This window comes from Stegodyphus dumicola, chromosome 11 (assembly GCF_044657685.1).
Source record: "Stegodyphus dumicola isolate Sdum_Otavi_A_Nest chromosome 11, ASM4465768v1".
NCBI lineage: Eukaryota > Metazoa > Arthropoda > Arachnida > Araneae > Eresidae > Stegodyphus > Stegodyphus dumicola.
In genome coordinates, this window is record NC_140778.1 from 137,319,643 (window position 1) to 137,334,284 (window position 14,642).

General features: G+C 34.3%; 1 protein-coding gene across 1 annotated transcript; it reads left to right on the forward strand.

Annotated features, from left to right (window-relative positions):
- Positions 1-2,560: 2,560 nt before the first annotated feature.
- Positions 2,561-4,453, forward strand: LOC118205598 (zinc finger MYM-type protein 1-like). The gene has a single exon (XM_035377887.2). The coding sequence runs from the start codon at positions 2,561-2,563 to the stop codon at positions 4,451-4,453; it is 1,893 nt and encodes a 630-aa protein (XP_035233778.2).
- Positions 4,454-14,642: the final 10,189 nt, after the last annotated feature.

Consider the following 14,642-nt stretch of genomic DNA (forward strand, 5'->3'; position numbering starts at 1 on the left):
TGAAAGAAAAAAAACTCTAAAAGCATTTACATTTCCAGAAATATATCAAAGTTCCTTTTCTTAAAAACACCAGGTGTATCGTAGTTTTTGTTTCTATTTCGTTAAAAGCTGAACTTGTAAAATAAAAATTTTCTATTAGTGTAAGGTAAACAAAAAAAAATCAAGAGACAATCCGTATCATGAATGAAATTCAAGTCTTACATCGGATTAAAAAGAAATATTCTGAATCTAAATGTTTAAGCACAAAATGTGTTTATTTGTGTTATAAATTTAACTAAAACCATTCTTATAACAGTATGTTGCCTTTAAACTGAGTAAAAATGTCAAGTATACTTTCTGATGGTACTGATATACTTGCCAAAGAAGTTCTAAAAACCTCAAAAGTCGAAAGAGCATATGATAAGAGTCTCTTTTCCTATCGCTACATCAGTTACAGGTTAAGGGGCGTCTTGAATGGATGAAGGTAATGTTTGTGCAAAAATATAGTAGTTCTATTTTGAAATGAGAAATAATTCGCTTTTTGTCAATTAAGGAAACTTGTGGTATTATCAGACAGAATGTCAGTGAAAGACATTGCGTTTGCATAGTGAATTATGAAGGTATTATAAGATAGTAAAGAAGGTGAATTAAAGAATTAATTTGAACAAATAAGGTAAGGCTATCATTAAAAGAAAAAACTGTTCGAAAGATGTATATTAGAATTAAAAGTTAGATGTTAAAATTTAAAAAGATGTAACAGAGTAAAACCAAAGACTACTGGTAATTCCCATCTGGAAAACAGTAATTTGACTACGATATTGAAAAAGTTGGTTTTAAAAATTTCTTTATGCATGTGATGCAAAACAATTGCTGCTTTATCATGAGTGCTGACATAGATGCAATTAGTGTATGAAAAGTAGTAAAATTAGTATAGTCAGTGTCTCTAAACCATGAAAAAATAATAATGTGAGCAGTGTAAATTCATTTGAAGTACTGAAATATGACATAGACTAAATACCAGAAGATGTAAGAAATATTTTGGTATGTGTGGATGAAACACTGAACGTGGTTGTAAAATTAGAAATGAAAATTATCAACACACATAAAGGTAATAGGGACTTAAAACTAAACATGATGTTAGAAACTTTGAAGATCGTAAAGCTATATGAGAAAGAAATACATTTAGATATAAATGGTATTAAACTGTAAAGTTGTGAATGGAAATTTGAGTAAAACCTGTAGATGATCTATTATGATCGGATAATAAAACAAGTATTTTAAAAATTGTAAGGAAATATTTGAATATGGAGTAAATGAAAACAATCCATATCGTTAAAATGAATAAAAAGAGATAAAATGTTGGAATTACGAGTGATGAGACGGAAATAAAAACATTATAATAAATAAGTTAAATAAGAATTAAGAAATATAAACACAGAAGGGAAATCATGAAGGTAAGAAAAGCAATTAACAGTTATAGACTTAAGTTTTTTAAAAAAAATATTCGGTAATGTAAGGAAGATATTGTTAAACATGTAAAAGAAATTAGAAATTCTGTAGAACATTTAGTAAAAGAACTAAGATCACGAAAAATAAACGTTTCTTTTTAAATAGAATTTCAAACCACTAAGTTAAAGTGTGTATAGAATACTAGAATGGTTTAAAAAAAGTAAATGAAGTTAAAATTCAGAATATATTGAACATTATAACGTTAAAAAAAAGTGTGAAATTGCATCTAAAATTAAGTAGTGTAACAAATAAACAGCATGTGCGGGAACGTTTGTGAAATATAATATATAAGTTAAAAATCAGGGTATGCTGAAACGGTATGAAAGGTATGAAAAAAAAAACTAGTATGTGGAAATTAAATAAAATATTACAAATTAGAAACGTTAAGTATTAAAAAAATATGACAGTAAATAAATATGTTATTATGAACAGAAAACCTGAGAAATAAGTTAAAGTTTCATGAAAAACTAGAAAGAATAAAAGTATCAGAATAAAATTGAGTAATAAAAGAAAATTATCTTGTAGTTTCATTAAAGGAAAGTCTTTTTTTTTTTTTATATATATATATATATATTTGTTTCTTTTACATTGTTTTCAGAGTCGCGCATTGAATAATTTTAACACCAGACTTAAAAAATATATTTCTAAAACATATAATTCACTTTTTCGTCAAGAGAGGGCAGCATCGACATTTCATCAAAATTAAGATGCAGAAAATATTTCCCGTTGCCAATTTAAAAAAAACTAACTTTAAATGAAAAGCAGGAGGTCTACAACTCAACCAGCAATCTACCAACACCTCAACTCCACTCGTGACCACGCCTCCTAGTGTGATGACGTTCCCTTTGGCCCCGCCCTCTGTGTGACGTCATTGACCACGCCCACACCGCACACCGCGTGTCGCAGAACCCCCATTTTTCATCTACTAACATCAGCCTCAAGTATTTTCAGTTGTGATCCAGCACGGTGGACAACCGTAAGCGCAGTTCTTATCGATTACTTCTCTCGTAATCACCCTGTGCAGAAATTGGATATAAATTTTAAGTTATACGCCACTAAATTTGGCGAAATAATGAGATGTCCATCACAAGATTATTTTTTCAGAAAACTGAACAACAATGATATTATAAAAAGGGACTGGTTGATATTTTCCGAATCTACTGGCAAGTTTTTTTGTTATAAATGTATTTTGTTCAAATCGGACCTACCTGGAAATCCAAACCTGTGTAACCAATTCCTTACAGGCTTTAATGACTGGAAAAACGCACATTCGAGAATTTCAAGTCATGAAGTGTCAAAAGAACATTTTGCATCTATTTCTGCTTTAGTGAACTACCAACAAACTAGAAAAATTGATGAGACGTTTGATATTGTCAAGGAAAAAGAAAGCACATATTGGACAACGGTTTTAAGAAGAGTAGTGGAAGTAATTAAGTTTTTGGCCGAAAGGGGACTAGCGTTTAGAGGCGATAATGAAATACGTGGTGATCCTAGTAATGGGAATTTTCTTGGGTGTATCGATCTCTTAGCTAAATTTGATCCATTTCTAGAAGAACATGTAAGAAGATACGGTAACCCAGGCCGCGTAAAAGTATCATATTTATCCTCCACAACGTATGAAGAACTAATAATTTTACTGGGGTCAAAAGTATTGGAAAAAATAGTTACAGAAATCAAAGAAGCCAAGTATTATGGAATCACTGTGGATTCTACACCTGACGTTAGCCATACGGATCAACTCTCCATAGTTATTAGATATGTCTCAAAAACTGGAGATATATATGAAAGATTTTTTATGTTTGTTAAAATAGAAAAACATGATGCCAAGTATCTTTTTGACACTCTAATTTCAGTTTTAGAAAATCAGGGAATAGACCCAAAATTTTGCAGATGTCAGTCTTATGACAATGCGGCTAATATGAGCGGAGTGTATTCGGGAGTACAAACTAGATTTAGGGAAATCAACAGCGCAGCCACTTGGGTACCATGTGGAGCTCATAGTCTTAATCTAGTTGGCACAGCGGCGGCAGAAAGCTGCTTAGAAGCTGTAAAATTTTTTGAAATTTTGCAATCGCTCTACAATTTCTTTGCAGCGTCCCCTCAAAGATGGTCTAAACTAAGGTCTTTGGGAAGTAAAATTTCTGTAAAAAGACTTTCAGAGACCAGATGGTCAGCACGTTATGAGGCTGTAAAAACATTATGTGCCCATTATGATGATATACGTGGTATTCTTACAAATATTTCAACTAGTGAAGGTATGAAACCTACAACAGTGATTGAGGCACAAACCTTAATCCATCAAATGAATACTTTGGAGATGGTATTACTCACAGTTATTTGGGAAGATCTACTAAAACACGTCGATATTGTAAATAAATCTCTTCAAGAACCTGGCATCGAGTTTAACACGATGGTGCGACTTTACGACAGTTTAATTCAATATTTATCTCACTGCAGAACTGAGGACATGTATAATAGCTATTATCTTAAGGCAAAAGCCCTTGCACCAGATTCAGAATTTAAAGAATCCGAAACTAGAGTTCGTAAGAGAAAACGACAGTTCGATGAAGGGCCAGATGAGACTCCCTCTCGCAGTGCCAAAGATTCCTTTAAGATTAATGTTTTTTTTATTGTTCTGGATGTGCTTTGCGCTGAAATGACAAAGAGACGCACTGCGTATACCAGCCTTTATGACACATTTAGTTTTCTTACGGATAATACACTGACCGAGGACATTATCAAGGTTAAGGCTCAAGCTCTGGTAAAAATGTATCCGTCTGACTTAGAAGAAAACTTTGTTGATGAGTATTTGATTTTTTCAAATTTGTACTCCAAAACCACCTCTATAACGGATCTCATCAAATTACAAATAAAGGATAAACTTGTGTCAAGTTTCCCAAATGTTAATATTGCATTGCGCATATACCTTTCGATATTGGGTTCGAATGCAGAAGGAGAAAGATAATTCTCCAAGTTGAAGCTTATAAAAAATTTTATGCGTTCAACTATGGGTCAAGAGAGAACTTCGTCACTGGGCCTTCTGTGTATTGAAAGTGATGTCGCTCGCGGCATTAATTTTGAAGATATAATGATTTTACAGGAACTGTTCGTTAAAAAAATTACTCTGCTTATTTTTGTACCATACTTGTACATATGTATCATAACCTAACTTTTCATTACTTTTCAGGAACTATTCATCTTGAATTACTGGCATCTATATTTAACCAATTTCATATTTAACCCAGATTTTTATTTATTTATGCAAGAATTATTTTATATATCCTTATGTTTTATATATCCTCGGTCTTTGAAATGCACATGTTAGAGTAGACGACTTTGTATTCAAAGCTTAGTATCTCCAGTTGCTACCGTGCTTCACTACTGTGAGCCGAATACAAACAGAAAGAGATGGAATATTTATCTTTTAGTGAATGACATAATATACCCTGCTCTCATACAAGGAGCAAGGAGTCCTTTGCTGTAATTGGGCAACAGCTCTAAATCTTACTAACCCATCTTCTTAATCTTAATAGAGACAATTTGCCCAGAAGAACTATTAATTTCGTTTTGGCATTTTACGTTGATTCACTTTCTGCGTTGTTTCACTTTTCAAATTGTTGCCACCAAATATTAAACAATATATTTATTATTGTATTATATTTAAAGGAATTAAACAATGAAGAATCTGCATAAATATATGTATGTTTCTCGCATTGTGATAAAACAACGGTACCTAAAGGCCATCCAATTTTGAATAACGTAATCTTTCAGCGAATATGGGCATCTGGTAGCCCTAATTTGGAATTTGGAATAGGTTTTATTATCGGTTTTATATTTTGTAAAACTTTAAAGAATTTTTGATTAAAAAACTCAAGGATTTCAAAGCGAGCGAGCAATGACCACGTTGTACAGAAAAAACATTTTTATCTCCAGCGCGCGAGACTGTGTATCCGAAATTCTAAAGATATGCTCATTGCTACATCTAAACTCTGCACAACCAGCGCCGTTACACCTAAACTCTAGAATAGTCGTGAAAAAAATGTACATAGAACTCTGATTTGCATTGAACTAGAACTAGAACAAGAACTAGAAAGATCGTATGAAGGAAAGCGCGCAATGTCCATGTAACATAATTAATTGTGTATATAAATGTAATATATTCTTTCTTTATATTTACCAGACGTGGCAGTGTGAACTATTTCACCAATGTTTAAATTAGTTTCGTTCAGAATAGAATGGAGTAATCTCGGCCACCCGGAAAACAGAAAAGGTAAGAGATTCCTTTAGAATTTAATTTTGGTTGCCAACCTACACTCATTTAAAAATTATTTTGAGATATTGCTGTGGAAGTGTATTTTATGGTTTAAGTGCGAAGAACATGATATTTAATGAATAAAAGTAACACACAAAACGTTAAAAGAACGTCTTCTTGGACGTAATTTAAAGTCTGAAAACTTTCATATTTTTTTATTTAAATTTTTTATTGATTTATTTATTTTTACAGAATGCAACCAATGAATTACGTCAAACAAGAGGTTTAACGGTCTGAATTAAAACGTGAAAAAAATGGCCACTTTTAGCTAATTTACCATCTAATTAAACTGACGCCTTTTGAAATATTGTTTTAATATATGCGAAATCAGTCGAAATTATTTACTCAGGAATTCAGGTCAGTGTGAGAAATTATGTAATAAATTATATATTCAAGACCATTTTATTTGTTTCTTTTGTCAATAGATGGAGCAAGCTGTCAAACATATGTGTGCTGAATTAAGAAATAAGAGTTCATTTTGGTAACAAAAACGTCGTAGTTGGCTCTGCTGAAGTTAACAAGGAGACGAATTGCTGAAATGATATTACCCAGCATCATGGATTCCAAATTAAATGGAAAAGTGAAACTGGAAAATCTTGCTGATAAAAATAAAAGGTTGAAACTATTTATTGTTTTAAGAAATTTAACGTCATACGTTTTTCCGCTACTTTAACTGCCTTGAAATATATGCTATGCCAATGCCAATGCCAATGATTATTACAATGATTATTATAAACCGTATACCTTCATATCATAAAAATATCTAAGTAGTGAGCAGAAATAGGAAAAATGTATAAATAGTTACCATGATGCATACTAGAAGGAGCCACATTAGCTCGAGAAAGTTTAGGTATAGGAAAAATCAAGTTTTGATTTTTTTGGTTTTAAACTTTTTTTTGTATTTTTAAATTTTATTTATTTATTTATTTATTTTTTGTATTTTTTATATTTTTATAACATATAAATGCAACACTAAAGCCAAAAGCGAATATGAAAGATTGGCTAGTCTTTAGAATATGGTAACAGGTAGTCTGGCGACATTTTGGTAAGGCGGTAATGTTTACTACCTAGGACTTTAGCAATAATCTGAGAAGTACACAGTTCGAATCACAGATTATTTTGTCTCAGAGAAATGAGACATCATGAGACATGTCATGTGGCATTTTCCGGAAAATTCCGATCGTGATTCTAGCTAATAAACACTTAGAAACAATTTCGCTGCTAAAGTGCAGAATCGCCGACTTATTTGTTTGGCGCTTTTTACAAGAGTAAGAAGAATTGGATTTTTGTCAATTTTCTTTGACTTTTTAAGTGAAAATAAGTCGATGTGTACATAGATAAAGTCCGAAACAAAACTAGCAGTTTGCTGTAGCAGGGTTGGTCGCCAAAGTTTCGCCAAAAAATCGCCAAGTTACCATAATGTAAAGATTCACCGAAAGATTTTACAGATTAGTAGGCTTATTGGCATATGGTACTAATCATAGTGAAGTTAAATATTAAATTTTCGCGTGGAAAGATCCAGGGCAGATATGTTAGGATATAAACTTGTAAAACTTCTGTGTGCATTTTATTTTACAAGTACATTCTTGTAAAATAAAATGCATAGATAGTACCATGAAGCGGAAATTGATGAATTGAAAATAAAAATAAATTCTTAACACATCTTAAGCAAGACATACTTATATACATACGTAAGCAAGAGCAAAATGAATAAATAGAAAGTAAAACGCAGTCTAATTGCACGCTGAAATCCAATTGCATGCTGAAAGCAATGTAACATTTTGTTTCAGCACCTAACGGAATAACTGATGAGCTTCTTAAAAGTCAAATAAAGATTTCATTGGAGATATATAATTTGAAAAACAGTTCTATCCGTTACAGCATCACACTCCAGCTCAATACTACAGTTTCTTTCTTGATACATTTTTCACACACCTACAAAATGGTAAACTTTCAAAATAACTTTTTCAAACATTTTCTGACGTTGCTCAGTAACGGTTACAGGATACAAAATATTATGTTGCCACTCCAATATCCAGGATAACAAATATAATTATTTGTTAAATAATCAAATATTACAGTAGAAACAAGCTGTGGTGATAATTCATAATAAATTTTAAAAATAATTCGTTTAAAATTCATCCCATATTCAATTCGGAATAAGCATATGCAAAAACCAAATACCAGAAGCAGAAAACTGCAAAGAAAGGATGCAGGAAAAAGGGGGCAAAAAAAAAAAAAAAAAAAGGACAAGACCAAAAAAATGAAACAGCTTTTGCCGCGAAAGGGCAAATAAACCAACCTGCTTATGATCCAATAAAAACAAATATGGAGATTTCCGGTTATGTTTTTACCACCAATCCTCGAATTCCATATCACAGATTATGTTCTTACTGCATTAATATAATATTAACAAGACATAGTGCACAATAAAAATTAAGCTTTATTTAGGAACTTCGCGCACACTGCCCGACAGCCTGCCTGTTTCGCTCTGCTCGCTACTCGTAAGAAACTTCTCCTCTAGGGTTGCCACACTTATCGGAGGGCGCAAGTCGCGCTCCTTATCGCCATCACCACAGAGTTTCCCCCCAGTTCCTTAAATGGCTATTCAAAGGAACGACATAGGTTAAGAAATTATCTCAGAGGATCCGTACTGTCGGGTATTTTTTTTATGATTACAAAATTATAATATAAAATTAGAAAAGATCAAAATGCAGTTCAGTATATAACAAGGGAATGACACATATAATAAACATGAAATAACAAAAAATATGTTACAATATGACTTTAAAATTGTTATGTAAGAAGCAAGTTTCTTAGGGAAGTGAACGTGTCTTCCGATCTGGTGACAGTTTGTGTCTTAGAGAGTTCGTTTGCAGATTTATTCTGCTGAACTGTCTTTAAGTCTTTATTTGTTTTCAGTTCAGTCAAATTAGAGTCCGAAAGCAAATGGGCTGGTTTCACGCGGTCTATAGACACAGTAGATTTCAGACCGTTAATATCAATTGTGAAAGTTTTGTCCGTTCTAGAAAGAACTTTATGCGGACCTGTATATGGTTGGCACAGAGGTGGCTTTACTCGATCGACACGTAAGTATACATGCGTACACGACTTTAAGGTAGCACTTACGTAACATTTTTCTTGGCAATGTGCAGATGTTGCTATTGGATTCAACTGTTGCATTCTATGCCGAAGATTCGTGATAAATTGTGTGTCATACGGAGATATCTTAGATGACGTTATCATATCACTAGGCAGCTTGAGAGTTGTGCCGTACACCAGTTCAGCACAAGATGACTGTAGATCTTCCTTTGCGGCTGTCCGAATACCAAGCATAACAACTGGTAGTGTTTCAGTCCAGTTATTGGTCTCGTGAGCCTTGAGAGAAGATTTTAAATGTCGATGAAATCGTTCAACAATGCCGTTTGACATTGGATGATAGGCTGTTGTTGTGATTCTGTTCGTACCCAAAATGCGCGTAAATTCTGCAAAAAGTGCGGATCTCATTTGAGAACCTTGGTCTGTTGTTATGATCGATGGGCAGCCAAAACGAGATATCCAACAGTTGAAGATGGCTCTGCAAATGGTTTCCGTTTTCATATCCGGGATGGGAATGGTTTCAGGCCATCTGGAGAATCTATCTATTAGAGTCAAAAGGTACACATTGCCTTCTGATGGAGGTAACGGTCCGACGATATCCATATGGATTTCTGAAAAACGTGCATCAGGAAGAGAGAATGTGCCCAGTGGTGCTTTAGTATGCCTAGTAATTTTCGATTTTTGGCAAGATTCACAGGATTTCACCCAATTTTTGATATGACGTTTCATATCGGGCCATACATAACGAGAACAAATAAGCTTCGTAGTAGCTGCAATTCCTGGATGTGACAGATTATGCAGATGATTAAAGATGAGTCTGCGAAAGGAATTTGGAACAAATGGACGAGGAATGTCTGTTGATATGTCACAAAGAATATTACCATCAGAATATTGGCACGGTTTAAATTCCAGTTTCAAAGATGATGTGTTGTTTTTGAGAAGGTTTTGTACCTCCGGGTCATGCCTTTGAGCTTCCAAAAATTTTTTAAAATCCAAAAATGGAGATTTTGTTATGGAATCAATTTCGATTCTTGAAAGAGCGTCAGCAACGACGTTTTTTGAACCTTGCACATGCCTAATATCAGTAGAGTACTGAGAAATAAAATCTAAATGTCGCAATTGTCGAGGTGAACATTTATGAGGGTTCTGTTTAAAAGCGTATATTAACGGTTTTTGATCCGTATAAATTATAAAATTTCTGCCCTCTAACATGTGTCGGAATTTCTTAATTGCAGAATAAATAGAAAATAATTCCCTATCGTACGCGGACCATTTCTGTTGACTTTTATTGAGTTTCATAGAGAAAAATGCTATAGGTTCCCATGTTTGTTGAGACAACTGCATAAGTGTGCCGCCGATTGCGACGTCTGAGGCATCTACCCAGATGCTTAGCTGAGCTCCGGGAATAGGGTGTCTCAAAAGCGTAGCCTGAGCAATGGCATTTTTGGCAGCAATAAAGGCTTGTTCAGCATTCTCGTTCCAATTTAATTGTGGGGATGAATCCTGAACACGAGAACGAGATTTCTTTTTATTAATATAGCCTTCTAACAATTTTATTAAAGGAGAAAGAATATGTGCTGCTTTAGGTATGAAACATCTATAAAAGTTAAACATGCCTAAAAATCGGCGAAGCTGAGTGAGAGTGGTAGGTTGAAGAAAATCTAAAATACATTTGACTTTGTCAGGAAGAGGTTCAATTCCGTTTTCACTAAGGTGAAAACCTAAGAAATCAATAGATGTTTGACCAAAGGTGCATTTTGAAACATTTATGCAAAGTCCATATTCCTGAAGTTTGGAAAATAAAGCTTTCAAATGCCTGCAATGTTCCTCAGAATCTTTAGAGGCTATGAGCAAGTCATCGACAAAAGCGTAAACGCCTTCTAAACCCCGCGTGACTTCATCTATAAAACGTTGAAAAGTCGCAGATGCATTGCATAAGCCGAATTGCATACGGATACTTTCGAATAAACCGAATGGTGTGCATATGGCGGTTTTGTGGATGTCGGCTGGGTTAATTGGTATTTGATGGTATGCCTTAATCAGGTCGACATGACTAAAAATTTTAGTACCGTGCAATGCAGCAGTAAAATCGGCTAAGCATGGAATAGGGTATTTGTCTTTTATTGTTTGAGCATTCAATGCTCGATAATCTCCTACAGGTCTCCATTCCAGACTTCCCTTTTTTGGAACCATGTGAAGTGGGGATGCATAATTGCTGCTCGAAGGTCTCAAATGCCCCAATTGCATCATAGTTTGAAATTCTTGTTTTGCTATTTTTAAGCGATCTGGAGCTAACCGACGAGGTTTTGCAACCACAGGTGGACCTTTAGTTATGATATAATGAACGGTGTTATGTTTAACAGGTTGGTTAGGATCTGGTAATCTAGTAACTGAAGGAAATTCTTTTAAAATTTTGTGATATGGTGTATCACTAAATACAGTTTTTACTGAATAAATGCTTGCATTTTTCACGCAACCGACGGTTTTAAAATGCGTTTTTAAATCTTTGAGACATTTGTTTCTGAGATCAGGCACAAGAAATGGAGAAAATCTGCTCCAAGAATGGGTTTACTAACATTTGCTATAAGAAAAGTCCATGTAAACTGTCATCTTAATTTGAAATCCAAAGAAAGTGTTTTTTGACCATAAACATGAATAGTGGAAGAATTAACAGCGAAAAGTGTTTGTTGGTGAGAATTCCGTTTTTGAGAATTATTTGCTGGAAGTAAAGACACGTCAGAGCCGGTATCGACCAAGAATGAAAGGTTTGTTCTACGGTCACGAACGAACAGGCGACGTGAAACTTGAGACAAAGAATAAGTCGCCTCTATTCTTTGCTGGTTTCGTTTCCCTGCCATGAACAAGGTTTTGTACATTTGTCTTCTGTACACTTTTTCCCGAAACGTCTATGATACCAGCAAACAGAATAATCTCTCCTTTTCGAATTGCTTCTTTCTTTATTGCGATCTCCGCGATTGGCGAGCGACCACGAGAAAGAGAAATGCGATCAATACGTTTGTTTAATTTTTCTATTTGTTTAAATAATTTATCCTCAAAAGACTGATCGACTGTGCAAGAAACAGAACAAGTCCCTTAGGTTGGATTTACTTCTAAAATTCTGTCGGCAATTTCTGCAGCTTTATCTACAGTTAAATTGGAAACCGCTGCCAAAATAGACTGAACAGTCGAAGGCAAACGTTGAAGGAATAATTCTAACATTAAGTTATCAGGAACATTTAAAGATTCTGCTCGACGTTTCATATTTCTAAGCAAATCGGAAGGTTTTCGAGAACCTAATTCTTCTCCAGATAATAATTGGCGAATTTCTTGCTAAGAAGATTCTCCTGAACGATTTATTAACTCAGTTTTAAGCTTTGCATATGGATCAATAGGGTCTGGTTTCATAAGTAAATCCCGTACTAGTGATGCGATATCTGGAGGAAGATGAGAAACTACATAATTATATTTAGTAATGGATTCTGTGATAGGTTTGGGGGTGGCAAGAGCAAAAGTACTTTCACACATAATAAAGATGGGTCTGATCGGTTATAAACCGGAATTTGGACGGCATGAACATCAGACATTGTGCAAGGTTTTTAAGCCAAAATAAAAGCAAAAATTTAACTAAAGAAAATTAAATTAAATGATAAGTAGAAAACAGAATTATAAAATGATCTATAATTAGTACTCATCTGTGATTCGGAGGATGAAAACCGATGTAATCCATTACTTCTGGTTTGGAGATCTTGAGTGATGGCTTGTAGTCAAAACCGAAAGTGCTTGAGAACTGTTCATACGATTTAACACAGTCCGGGTTACCATTATGGAGATTTCCGCTTATGTTTTTACCACCAATCCTCGAATTCCATATCACAGATTATGTTCTTACTGCATTAATATAATATTAACAAGACATAGTGCACAATAAAAATTAAGCTTTATTTAGGAACTTCGCGCACACTGCCCGACAGCCTGCCTGTTTCGCTCTGCTCGCTACTCGTAAGAAACTTCTCCTCTAGGGTTGCCACACTTATCGGAGGGCGCAAGTCGCGCTCCTTATCGCCATCACCACACAAACAATTTAAAGCTCAAAATAATCTCAGGAAAACAATCAAAATCTGTGTCTTTATCAATCCAACCCTTACAGGCGAAGAAAGCAGTGCAAACAATTGCAAAACTATAGCATCAAAATGGGGGAAAAAATAAAATAAAATAAATAAATAAATAAAAATCTGAAATGTTTCAGATTTTAAATTACGTCTAAAGGGGCGTTTTTTAACATTTTGTGTGTTACCTTTCTTTATTAAATATCATGTTCCTCGCACTTAAACCATAAGATCCAGTGCAACAGCAATATCGCAAAATAGTTTTAAAACGAGCATATCTTTAGAATTTCCGATACAGAGACTCACGCGCTGGAGATAAAAATGTTTTTTCTGCACAACGTTGCCATTGCTCGCTTTGAAATCCTTGAGTTTGTTAATCAAAAATTCGTCAAAATTTTAAAAAATAGGAAATCGATCATAAAACAAATTTCAAATTTCAAATTTGGTCTTCCACATGCTCATATTCGTTGGAGGATTACGTTATTCAAAATTCGATGACTCTATGTACCGTTATTTTATGACAATGTGAGAAATATACATACATTTACGCAGATTTTCATTATTTAATTTCTTCAAATATAATGCAGGACTTTAACATTTTATGGCAACAGTTTGAAAAGTGAACCGACATTTATCCGTCCAACGCAAAATGCCAAAACGAAAGTAATAGTCCTTCGGGACTCAAGTCCCTTTGGACTAATAAAAAGGTTAAAGATTTTGAGCAGATTAAATTTAAAAACAACACGTTCAAATATTATTTAAGCAACTACTTATACGATGTGTAGTAATAAGTATGATAATCACTTATCATATTTAAGTAATATACACTTAATTACTTACCATACTTAAGCAATATATACCTTACCCGCTGTTGTAAAGAGAGAAGTAGAGGGCGCTGCTTGGCAGTAGCCTAATGCATGTAAATAGAAACGAAATATCGTTTGATTAGGCAACATGATTTCTGTGAAGGTAGTCCACCTAACAATAGGACAGTTGTAAATATGTAAATATAATGGATAATAAATAGTATTAGAAAAACTGAACCACCGGATGTTTTGTGATTGCTCTACGGGCCGCCAGGGATAAATGCAGGTTCGTCACACCCGCATACTCAATTATAACACTGCAGCCGTTCTTCTATAAATGCAAACTTAGCTCTAAAAGTATTTATTAATGGAGCACAGACACATTTATAAAGAGAATGTACATCAAAACTGAACATACACGAAAACGGAACACATTTAGAATTAACTCCGGCCGTTTAAAAGGGGGAGTAGGGTTTGGCAGGTGTTGTCATTAAACATGGATTCTAAGGTTTTTTTAATGTTCTTACTAAATTTATTATTTGAGGGAATTTAGCACAACCTCTGTATGAAGCTAGATGGGAACTTAGGCGGTGACAGCATTTTGGAATACCAAATTTCCTTTTATGTGGGCAAAACTGAGTTCTGTACACGCCTGCACATTTATTTTCTCCTTCCTTCCTGCATGCTTTCGTGGTGTAGCGGTAGCACACTCGGCGCTCATTCGAGAGGTCCAGGTTCGGGTCCCGGCGACGGCACTGAACATTTTTCATATCTCCAACATAAAAAGAAATCGTAATGACTCGACAGCCTAAACATGCGATCCGTTTTCAT

Bases quoted from the DNA above. Each gene is read 5' to 3' on its own strand.
- LOC118205598 (XM_035377887.2), top strand. From the start codon at position 2,561: ATGAGATGTCCATCACAAGATTATTTTTTCAGAAAACTGAACAACAAT.